Source organism: Eleutherodactylus coqui, chromosome 8 (assembly GCF_035609145.1).
Source record: "Eleutherodactylus coqui strain aEleCoq1 chromosome 8, aEleCoq1.hap1, whole genome shotgun sequence".
Taxonomy (NCBI): Eukaryota; Metazoa; Chordata; class Amphibia; order Anura; family Eleutherodactylidae; genus Eleutherodactylus; species Eleutherodactylus coqui.
This window is the reverse complement of record NC_089844.1, coordinates 6,373,237-6,386,667: the sequence shown is the minus strand read 5'-3', so window position 1 is coordinate 6,386,667 and position 13,431 is coordinate 6,373,237. Positions and strand designations below refer to the sequence as shown.

The window sequence follows — 13,431 nt, the reverse complement described above, 5'->3', positions numbered from 1 at the left end:
GACGTACCAACGACACTCGTTATCGGCTCCGACGTACCAACGACGCTCGTTATCCGCTCCGATGTACCAGCGATGCTCATTATACGCTCCGATGTACCAGTGACGCTCATTATACGCTCCGACCTACCAGCGACGCTCGTTACACGCTTTGACGTACCAGTGACGCGTGTTATCCGCACCGACGTACCAACAACGCTCGTTATCTGCTCCGCCTCACCAGTGACGCTCGTAATCTGCTCGACGTACCAACGACGCTCCTAATCCACTCAGACGTATCAGCGACACTGTTTATCTGCTCCGACGTACCAGCGACGCTCGTTATCTGCTCCGACGTACCAGCGACGCTCGTTATCTGCTCCGACGTACCAGCGACGCTCGTTATACACTCCGATGTTCCAGCGATACTAGTTATATGCTCCGCCTCACCAGCGACGCTAGTTATACGCTCAGACGTACCAGCGACACTCGTTATCCGCTCCGACGTTTTCTGCGCAAAAAAAAAAAAAGAATATATATATATTTTTTTTTTTACTTCTATTTTCAGTAAATCTCCCAGCATCCCATTTAATTGTCCTTTTTAATGAGCCGCAGCGATGCTCGTGTGAGAATTACTGTGTGGCGCCTCTTGTGCAATTTCAAGACTGGAAAATGTTAACTTATGCAGAATTAGGCTAAAAATTCCTAATAAGCGCCATCTGCACAGATCACCGAAGAAGTACAGACATCCACAATTAGTCTGTTGTCACATAATAACGCTTCAAGCCCAAAAGCGGCTGCCACTAATGAGTACGATTTCACCATTAGCAGCCACTGGAAGCTCTGGCCGTCCTTTCCTGACATCTTCCTCATTAGCACCTGAGCGGATCACTGGGGAGCCTCCTACCTGCTGGAGGGCGGGCGGCTGGATGTATCCCTGCGGCGGCAGCACCGGAGGATTGACAGGCTGGCTAGAGGCAGAATAGTTGGGGGGTGGCACAGACTGTCCGAGTGGTGGGGGGGGAGGAGGAGGGGGGAGCGCCATGATGTAGCCAGACTGTGCGGAAGGTTGAAGCACCACGGTGGATTGGAACATGGTGGAGTGAGCGTCCGAAGACTCTGCCGAAGGCTGTCTGGCAAGACTCATATGGCTAAACTGCGGGCCCAGGCTGTCTGGCTACACAGAAAGAAGATAGGAGAGGTTTAATACACAGGAAAGACCACCAGGAAACAATCACAGATAATAGACATGTAACACCTAGAACGTTCTTATAGAGGGGAGGTCCCCACAGGAATGGAGCGGACATCACGCCCACCTCATTGGGTGTTTGTACTGAATGAGTGCGCGACCTCTGCTCCATGCATGTAAGGAACCCCAGTGCTCGGGATCTGGGGGGTCCCAGCAATCAGACCCCAAGTGAAGATCGTTCTAAGCTATCCTGTGTACAGGGAATACGGCCCCTTTAATCCTATTTTCTTATTCAGAAGTTTCCTTGAAGATGGATTAAGCTCTTAAAGGGGAAGTACAACTTTATGGTTTCTTCCTATGTCTAAAAATAAAATATCCCATATTCCCCACAACTTCAGCTCGCAGATCCGTTTTCTGCCCAACTCTGCATGCATTGGGGAGACCGGAGATGCGGTGCTTGAGCTGCTGGGACTCAGGAGAGGCGAATATGGGATCTTTCGAGATTTTTAAGCATTGGGAGCAAGAGTCAACTCTGACATTATTACTACTACCCCGTCGCTACTCCGACACTATTACTACTACTCTGTCACTATTACTACTACTACTCCGTCGCTACTCCGACACTGTTACAACTACTCCTCCGTCGCTACTCCGACACTGTTACTACTCCTCCGTCGCTACTCCGACACTGTTACTACTCCTCCGTCGCTACTCCGACACTATTACTACTACCCCGTCGCTACTCCGACACTATTACTACTACTACTCCATCGCTACTCCGACACTATTACTACTACTACTCCGTCGCTACTCCGACACTATTACTACTCCGTCGCTACTCCGACACTATTACTACTCCGTCGCTACTCCGACACTATTACTACTCCGTCGCTACTCCGACACTATTACTACTCCGTCGCTACTCCGACACTATTACTACTCCGTCGCTACTCCGACACTATTACTACTCCGTCGCTACTCCGACACTATTACTACTCCGTCGCTACTCCGACACTATTACTACTCCGTCGCTACTCCGACACTATTACTACTCCGTCGCTACTCCGACACTATTACTACTACTACTCCGTCGCTACTCCGACACTATTACTACTACTACTCCGTCGCTACTCCGACACTATTACTACTACTACTCCGTCGCTACTCCGACACTATTACTACTCCGTCGCTACTCCGACACTATTACTACTCCGTCGCTACTCCGACACTATTACTACTACTACTCCGTCGCTACTCCGACACTATTACTACTACTACTCCGTCGCTACTCCGACACTATTACTACTACTACTCCGTCGCTACTCCGACACTATTACTACTCCGTCGCTACTCCGACACTACTACTACTCCGTCGCTACTCCGACACTACTACTACTCCGTCGCTACTCCGACACTATTACTACTACTACTCCGTCGCTACTCCGACACTATTACTACTACTACTCCGTCGCTACTCCGACACTATTACTACTACTACTCCGTCGCTACTCCGACACTATTACTACTACTACTCCGTCGCTACTCCGACACTATTACTACTACTACTCCGTCGCTACTCCGACACTATTACTACTACTACTCCGTCGCTACTCCGACACTATTACTACTACTACTCCGTCGCTACTCCGACACTATTACTACTACTACTCCGTCGCTACTCCGACACTATTACTACTACTACTCCGTCGCTACTCCGACACTATTACTACTACTACTCCGTCGCTACTCCGACACTATTACTACTACTACTCCGTCGCTACTCCGACACTATTACTACTACTACTCCGTCGCTACTCCGACACTATTACTACTACTCCTCCGTCGCTACTCCGACACTATTACTACTACTCCTCCGTCACTACTCCGACACTATTACTACTACCACTCCGTCAGTACTCCGACATTATTACTACTACTCCTCCGTCACTACTCCGACACTATTACTACTACTCCTCCGTCACTACTCCGACACTATTACTACTACCACTCCGTCGCTACTCCGACACTATTACTACTACTACTCTATCGTTACTCCGACACCATTACTACTATCCTGTCGCTACTCCGACACCATTATTACTACCCCGTCGCTACTCCGACACCATTACTACTACTAATCCGTCGCTACTCAGATACCATTACTACTACTAATCCGTCGCTATTCCGACACTATTACTACTACTACTCGGTCGCTATTCCGACACTATTACTACTACTACTCCGTCGCTACTCCGACACCATTACTACTACTACTACTCCGTCGCTACTCCAATACTATTACTACTACTAATCCGTCGCTACTCTGACACTATTACTACTACTAATCCGTCGCTACTCTGACACTATTACTACTACTATCCCGCTGCTACTCCGACACCAATACTACTACTACTCCGTCGCTACTCCGACACCATTACTACTACTACTCCGACACTATTACTACTAATCCATCGCTACTCCGACACTATTACTACTAATCCGTCGCTACTCCGACACTATTACTATTACTACTCCGACAGTATTACTACTACTACTCCGACACTATTAATACTGCTACTCCGACACTATTACTACTACTCCTGCGTCGCTACTCCGACCCTATTACTAATACTCCTACGTCGCTACTCCAGCACTATTATTACTACTCCGTCGCTACTCCGACACTATTACTACTACTACTCCATCGCTACTCTAACACTATTACTACTACTACTCCGTCGCTACTCTGACACTATTACTACTACTACTCCATCGCTACTCGAACACTATTACTACTACTACTCCGTCACTACTCCGACACTATTACTACTACTCCTCCGTCACTACTCCGACACTATTACTACTACCACTCCGTCGCTACTCCGACACTATTACTACTCCGTCGCTACTCCGACACTATTACTACTCCGTCGCTACTCCGACACTATTACTACTACTACTCCGTCGCTACTCCGACACTATTACTACTACTACTCCGTCGCTACTCCGACACTATTACTACTACTACTCCGTCGCTACTCTGACACTATTACTAATACTACTCCATCGCTACTCTAACACTATTACTACTACTACTCCATCACTACTCCAACACTATTACTAATACTACTCCGTTGCTACTCCGACACTATTAGTACTATTACGCCGACAATATTACTACTGCTACTCCAACACTATTTCTATTACTACTCGGTCGCTACTCCGACACTATTAGTACTACTACTACTCAGTCGCTACTCCAACACTATTACTACCACTACTCCGTCGCTACTCCGACACTAATACTACCACTACTCCGTCGCTACTCCGACACTAATACTACCACTACTCCGTCGCTACTCCGACACTAATACTACCACTACTCCGTCGCTACTCCGACACTATTACTACCACTACTCCGTCGCTACTCCGACACTAATACTACCACTACTCCGTCGCTACTCCGACACTATTACTACCACTACTCCGTCGCTACTCCGACACTATTACTACCACTACTCCGTCGCTACTCCGACACTATTACTACCACTACTCCATCGCTACTCCGACACTATTACTACTACTCCTCCGTCGCTACTCCGACACTATTACTACTACTCCTCCGTCGCTACTCCGACACTATTACTACTACTTCTCCGTCGCTACTCCGACACTATTACTACTACTCCTCCGTCGCTACTCCGACACTATTACTACTACTCCTCCGTCGCTACTCTGGCACTATTACTACTACTCCTCCGTCGCTACTCCAACACTATTACTACTACATTGCTACTCCGACACTATTACTACTAAATTGCTACTCTGACACTATTCCTACTACTCTGCTACTCCGACACTATTACTGCTATTCCTCCGTCGCTACTCCGACACTATTACTACTACTCTGCTACTCCGACACTATTACTACTACTCCGACACTATTATTACTACTCCGTCGCTACTCCGACACTATTACTACTACTCCGTCGCTACTCCGACACTATTACTACTACTACACCGACATTATTACTCCTACTACACCGACATTATTACTACTACTCCGACACTATTACTACTACTACTCCGTCGCTACTCCGACACTATTACTACTACTACTACTCCGTCGCTACTCCGACACTATTACTACTACTACTCCGTCGCTACTCCGACACTATTACTACTACTACTCCGTCGCTACTCCGACACTATTACTACTACTACTCCGTCGCTACTCCGACACTATTACTACTACTACTCCGTCGCTACTCCGACACTATTACTACTACTACTCCGTCGCTACTCCGACACTATTACTACTACTACTCCGTCGCTACTCCGACACTATTACTACTACTACTCCGTCGCTACTCCGACACTATTACTACTACTACTCCGTCGCTACTCCGACACTATTACTAATACTAATCCGTCGCTACTCCGACACTATTACTACTACTACTCCATCGCTACTCCGACACTATTACTTATACTACTCCGTTGCTACTCCGACACTATTAGTACTATTACGCCGACACTATTACTACTGCTACTCCAACACTATTTCTATTACTACTCGGTCGCTACTCCGACTATTAGTACTACTACTCCATCACTACTCCGACACTATTACTACTACTACTCCTCTGTCACTACTCCGACACTATTACTACTACTACTACTCTGTCGCTACTCCGACACTATTACTACTACTACTCCGTCGCTACTCCAACACTATTATTACTACTACTCTGTCGCTACTCCGACACTATTACTACTACTACTCCATCGCTGCTCCGACACTATTACTACTACTACTCCATCGCTACTCCGACACTATTACTACCACTACTCCATCGCTACTCCGACACTATTACTACTACTCCGTCGCTACTCCGACACTATTACTACTACTCCGTCGCTACTCTGACACTATTACTACTACTACTACTCCGTCGCTACTCTGACACTATTACTACTACTACTCCGTCGCTACTCCGACACTATTACTACTACTACTCTGACACTATTACTAGTCCGACACTATTACTACTACTACTCCGACACTACTGCTACTCCGTCGCTACTCCAACACTATTACTACTACTACTACTCCGACACTATTACTACTACTCCTGCGTCGCTTCTCGGACACTATTACTAATACTCCTGCGTCGCTACTCCGCCCCTATTACTAATACTCCTACGTCGCTACTCCAGCACTATTATTACTACTCCATCACTACTCCGACACTATTACTACTACTACTCCGTCGCTACTCCGACACTATTACTACTACTACTCCGTCGCTACTCCAACACTATTACTACTACTCCTCCGTCGCTACTCCAACACTATTATTACTACTACTCCGTCGCTACTCCGACACTATTACTACTACATTGCTACTCCGACACTATTACTACTGCTACTCCGACACTATTACTACTACTCCTGCGTCGCTTCTCGGACACTATTACTAATACTCCTGCGTCGCTACTCCGACCCTATTACTAATACTCCTACGTCGCTACTCCAGCACTATTATTACTACTCCGTCGCTACTCCGACACTATTACTACTACTACTCCATCGCTACTCCGACACTATTACTACTACTACTCCGTCGCTACTCCGACACTATTACTACTACTACTCCGTCGCTACTCTGACACTATTACTACTACTACTCCGTCGCTACTCCGACATTATTACTACTACTACTCCGTCGCTACTCCGACACTATTACTACTACTACTCCGTCGCTACTCCGACACTATTACTACTACTACTCCGTCGCTACTCCGACACTATTACTACTACTACTCCGTCGCTACTCCGACACTATTACTACTACTACTCCGTCGCTACTCCGACACTATTACTACTACTACTCCGTCGCTACTCCGACACTATTACTACTACTACTCCGTCGCTACTCCGACACTATTACTTATACTACTCCGTCGCTACTCTGACACTATTACTACTACTACTCCATCACTACTCCGACACTATTACTAATACTACTCTGTCGCTACTTCGACACTATTAGTACTATTACGCCGACACTATTACTACTACTACTCCGTCGCTACTCCGACACTATTACTACTACTACTCCGTCGCTACTCCGACACTATTACTCCTACTACTCCGTCGCTACTCCAACACTATTACTCCTCAGTCGCTACTCCGACACTATTACTACTCCGTCGCTACTCCGACACTATTACTAATACTACTCCGTCGCTACTCTGACACTATTACTAATACTACTCCGTCGCTACTCTGACACTATTACTAATACTACTCCATCGCTACTCTAACACTATTACTACTACTACTCCATCACTACTCCGACACTATTACTAATACTACTCTGTCGCTACTTCGACACTATTAGTACTATTACGCCGACACTATTACTACTGCTACTCCAACACTATTTCTATTACTACTCGGTCACTACTCCGACTCTATTAGTACTACTACTCCATCACTACTCCGACACTATCACTACTACTACTCCTCCATCGCTACTCCGACACTATTACTACTACTACTCCAACACTATTACTACTACTCCGACACTATTACTAATACTACTCCGTCGCTACTCCGACACTATTACTAATACTACTCCATCGCTACTCCAACACTTACTCCTCAGTCGCTACTCCGACACTATTACTATTACTACTCCGTCGCTACTCCGACTCTATTAGTACTACTACTCCATCACTACTCCGACACTATTACTACTACTACTCCTCCGTCGCTACTCCGACACTATTACTACTACTACTCCGTCGCTACTCCGACACTATTACTACTACTACTCCGTCGCTACTCCGACACTATTACTACTACTACTCCGTCGCTACTCCAACACTATTACTCCTCAGTCGCTACTCCGACACTATTACTATTACTACTCCGTCGCTACTCCGACACTATTACTAATACTACTCCGTCGCTACTCTGACACTATTACTAATACTACTCCATCGCTACTCTAACACTATTACTACTACTACTCCATCACTACTCCGACACTATTACTAATACTACTCTGTCGCTACTTCGACACTATTAGTACTATTACGCCGACACTATTACTACTGCTACTCCAACACTATTTCTATTACTACTCGGTCGCTACTCCGACTCTATTAGTACTACTACTCCATCACTACGCCGACACTATTACTACTACTACTCCTCCGTCGCTTCTCCGACACTATTACTACTACTACTCCAACACTATTACTACTACTACTCCGACACTATTACTACTACTCCGACACTATTAGTACTACTACTCCGACACTATTAGTACTACTACTCCGACACTATTAGTACTACTACTCCGACACTATTAGTACTACTACTCCGACACTATTCTGATACTGTAGCAATACTATTCTGACGCTACTTTTTGGCTGTAAAATAAAAGTGGTCAGCTTTGTTGTAATTCACTTCCCAAGGCAGGGGGGAAATAACACCATTGATGTCCCACTTATTACACAAGGTATTTTAAAGATTTTTCGATCTGCTGCTACACTGTAAAATCACGGACGTGCGCACAGATACTTTCACTCCTCAGCAGCCGAAACTTCACAAAATTAACCCAGAAAATGAAACCAACTCAAATCAAAAATATTAAAAAAGGCAAACAAATCTTTTGCAGACCAAGTAATAAGATGGCCTTCATTCCACCTCCCAACTTAATTAACACCTTGACAATTAAAGTAACGCTGATTCATCATAATATTTTCCTATCTGCCATCCCCGAGGAGCGCAGAAAGCGCTTAGAGTAGCAGTGTTCGCGCCGGATCCACGAGCAACGCAGAACGCCTCCCCCGAGCTCAAAAATAATTAAGAGAATGGAGAACGCTGCCAAAGCGGCTTCGGACTGCGTTAGCAAAATCTCGGACAATCTATAAAAATGACAATCCAAAAAAAAAGGTAATTAGGAGGAGCCGAGAGGGCGATTATGGTGATTTAGGGTAATTAGAGTTACCAAGAGGTAAAACAAAAAAATTAAAATATCAAGCGTAAAAGCTGAAGTGCTGAGAGTGAGGCGGTTATGTAAGGAGTGACGGCACGCGGCGGCCGCTCCCCAATAGGCTGATGTTACCGCAGATCTGAGGACGCAGTAATGTGGAGGTAATTAGCGAGTCTACAGATATTACAATCAACCTGCAGAATGGGAATGAGGCGAGCGCGCCCGGCAGCCAGCGCACAAAAACCGGCCTGCAGCTAAATAGATAGACTTCCCGCGGGGACCCTGTTATTGGGGCCTTATCACCTATTTTAACTTGTATTTCACTTCCCTGCGATTCGGATGAGCAAAAACTAGACGCGGCGAACAGAAACCACAGCGTAGCGGCGCCACAGAGCAGACACGGCATCCGCCCGTGGGGAGGAAAGGAGAGGGCAAAATCTGCAGCTTTCTAATGAAGATTTTCAGTGAAATTTGACAGATTTAGCCAGTGAAGATACGAAACCCCGGCGGCGCCGCACTCGTCCTCCGCTGCCTGGATGCGACGCACAAAACCCCGGCGGCGCCGCACTCGCTCCTCCGCTACCTGGATGCGACGCACAAAACCCCGGCGGCGCTGCACTCGCTCCTCCGCTACCTGGATGCGACGCACAAAACCCCGGCGGCGCCGCACTCGCTCCTCCGCTACCTGGATGCGACGCACAAAACCCCGGCGGCGCCGCACTCGCTCCTCCGCTACCTGGATGCGACGCACAAAACCCTGGCGGCGCCGCACTCGCTCCTCCGCTACCTGGATGCCACGCACAAAACCCCGGCGGCGCCGCACTCGCTCCTCCGCTACCTGGATGCCACGCACAATGCGATGCTGCGCCGCCCCGTTATATTCTCGCTCTCCTCTTCTGTCCGTCACGATTTTTACTGCATTTTAAAAATGAAGATGAAAAAGTCTAAACAAGAGAAATCCCAGGAAGCGGCGGCGGTCCCCGCGCAGCGCAACAATCTCACTTAATTAAAAACACAGGAAAGCTTATCCTTGAAAGGCGAACGCCATCCTCCCCGCCCCCGCTAGACAGGCGGCTCGCCTGATGCCCCGAGTGATGAATCAATCATCTTCCAGTTATTACAGATCAGGCCTGCATCATCTACTCGTCTGCTTTCTGGGTCCGTTTCGTAATATTAACTCTTGCAGCACCCAACGGAGATCAGTTGGCGCAGGAACCTAACACAAACATATGTGGCAGTATACTGCTCCTATTTACCATGGCCTGTATGCAGCTGTATACGGATTGCGCCCCCTAGTGGTGGCTGAGGGCTGCAAAGATTTTTACAACTATTACAAATCTCATCATCAGGGAGGAGGAAAGAAAGAAGTTGTGAACATTTTCTAGATATCTACCAACATGCAGAGATGGAGCAGAGAGAGAAGAGAGCAGGATACAGTACCACAGTGTACTGCGGAGCGGGCGAGACTTGCAGGAGCGGGGGTGGATAAGAGACGGCTGGGTACTGAACCGGCTGCGAGGAGGACGGCAGTGACCGGATAGGCTGAAGGAGTAACAGTTAAACTTGGTTAATAAAGACAAGAGAAAAACACAGAGAAGAAAACACTTAAAACGAGACTAAACAAGGAGACGTCGCACTGCGCCATTGTGTGTGGCGATTCACACAGACGAAGAATCATTTGTATGTAAAGCAAATGGGCCGGAGGAGTTCTTTGTCTCTACGTACTTTTGCTTCCACTCATCAGTGCTGTGACTTTCCGTGTTACACTTGGCTCACATCTGCGCTCGGGTTTCCGGTCGGCGGGATGGATCCGCCTAGTTGTACGCACCGGGGGGGGGGGGGTGCGAACATTGGCCCCTATTAGGTCTAACAGATCTGGTTTTTCAGGCCCCTGACACACGAGTTCTTCCAACCTCTGTGTCAGACGTGAAAAGCCAATATCCCGCGGACCGCCGCTAGTATTCAAGGCGGCAGCACAAACTACAGACACGAGCTGCGCGCTATTCTGCTCCGTTTTACAGACAAGACCCGACTATTCAAGTCAATGGGAGAGACCAAAGCAGCGGCGCTCCGATGCCGGCCGTCTGCGGGCCACTAACCAACCGACAATCAAGAGTCGCCTTATTGCAGTTTTATTCTGCAGACATAAAAAAGGCCGACTTGCAGAGAAGAGCGCCACACGGAGCCGCAGCCTAGAACAGCAGGACGGTGTGAGTCTTCGTGTAAATATTCCTTCTACGCTCCCCCGTCACCAGAAACCTGAAGGAACGAACGGAGTCCAAGCCTTACACACCGCAATCAAATAAATGAGCAATTAAACAAGAAAAGGAACAGCAGAACAGAAACTCGCAGCGCAGATGTAATGGACGCGGTACTGGATCAGCACATGACATGGCGGCCTCTGATGTGATCTGCCTGGCATCTCGCCCAACGGCAGCGGGCGGGCAGTACTGGATCAGCACATGACATGGCGGCCTCTGAGCATTGTATGTGATCTGCCTGGCATCTCGCCCAACGGCAGCGGGCGGGCGGCACTGGATCAGCACATGACATGGCGGCCTCTGAGCATTGTATGTGATCTGCCTGGCATCTCGCCCAAGGGCAGCGGGCGGGCGGCACTGGATCAGCACATGACATGGCGGCCTCTGAGCATTGTATGTGATCTGCCTGGCATCTCGCCCAAGGGCAGCGGGCGGGCGGTACTGGATCAGCACATGACATGGCGGCCTCTGAGCATTGTATGTGATCTGCCTGGCATCTCGCCCAAGGGCAGCGGGCGGGCGGTACTGGATCAGCACATGACATGGCGGCCTCTGAGCATTGTATGTGATCTGCCTGGCATTTCGCCCAAGGGCAGCGGGCGGGCGGTACTGGATCAGCACATGACATGGCGGCCTCTGAGCATTGTATGTGATCTGCCTGGCATCTCGCCCAAGGGCAGCGGGCGGGCGGTACTGGATCAGCACATGACATGGCGGCCTCTGAGCATTGTATGTGATCTGCCTGGCATCTCGCCCAAGGGCAGCGCGCTCTTCAGGGCCCCCGGTATCCGGTGACACGGGGAATTAATAACGTATGCAGAACGCTGAGTGCGCAGAATTCCTTTGCTGGAGTAACTACACCGACTCGTCTTCCAGATCCGTCACTCCAGGCTGCACGCCTGCCTGAGCCGTCCACATAACATTACACGGATGGCGGCTCCGATATTCCTGTGTACAGGCGCTCGTCTTATTTATAGGACGCCGCGTTACCGCCGGTCTCATGTGCATCCATATTGGAGGAGTTCTCCTCACTACACTGCAGGCTTGTAGAGGAATGGGGAAGTACAGAAGACTGTTACTGAGATAAAGGGGAAGTAACACGGATCTCCACTGGTTGGGGAATAAGGTGGTGGGGGTCTCCGCACCGAGACCACCACAGATCTGGAGACTCCTGTGTCCCCCGTCCTCACGGTGTGGTTACTGCACCCTCCGCAGTGAGGAGACGACTGAAGTCCATTCACTGCTGAGATGCCCGGGCGGGTTTTTCCATCAGCCCCGTTGATGTGAGTACAGTGCTGACCGCCACGCTCAGCCAGCGCTCCGACTAAGGACATCACTCGGGGAGCAGCACATGGCAGCCCCATCCCGTGGGTCAGAAAGTGATCCCCTATTGTGCCGTCTCATCTTGGTACAACCCCTTTAAAGGACTTTTATTTGCTTTTTTTTGCAGACTCTACATTTAAAGTTGTTACCTTAAGTTTTAAACTTCTCTCCCAGCTACAGGTCAGAGGTTAAAGGGGCGGTCCAGGCCTCGGGTGACTTTCCACTGATGAGCTACCCTCAGAATCCCCAACAGTTGATCGTCGGGGTTTGCTGCTCTGGAAGCAGATAGTGCTGTCTGTTTAATCTCCAGGCACAGCCCCCCTTGAATTCAATGGGAGATGTGCCTGCAGTACCAAGGTGGGCCTCTGCAATGCTGATAGCACTATCTGCTTCCAGTGCTGACCTGTACTGACAGCAGGCCAGGAATCAGCTGATCAGTGGGGATCCGGAGCCGTGGACCCTCACTAATGAACTACTGGTGATCTAACAACCTAAGGATAGGTCATCAATAGACAGTCACAATAGTCCCAGACCAACCCTTTAAGTGTCTGATAGGCGATGAGAACACGGGTCCTGTCCCCCATATGAACAAATGTATGGTCCACATGCTGCCAATGGAGATCAAACACAGAACTCCGCTATTGCTGCCCCCCACTGGACATGTCATATA

At 48.6% G+C, this 13,431-nt stretch overlaps 1 protein-coding gene across 9 annotated transcripts in view; it reads right to left on the bottom strand.

Annotated features, from left to right (window-relative positions):
* R3HDM1 (R3H domain containing 1) overlaps positions 1-13,431 on the bottom strand; it is a 194,419-nt gene that overhangs the window by 28,069 nt on the left and 152,919 nt on the right. For 8 of the 9 annotated variants that reach the window (XR_010786309.1, XM_066575155.1, XM_066575148.1 and 5 more), the window contains one exon: positions 884-1,153. The exons of the other annotated variant lie outside the window; for it this stretch is intronic. Coding sequence is in view for 7 of the 8 variants with exons in the window: in XM_066575155.1 (XP_066431252.1) it covers positions 884-1,153 (270 nt within the window). In the remaining variant the exon portion in view is untranslated. The remainder of the gene's footprint in view (positions 1-883; positions 1,154-13,431) is intronic. 9 annotated transcript variants of the gene reach the window in all.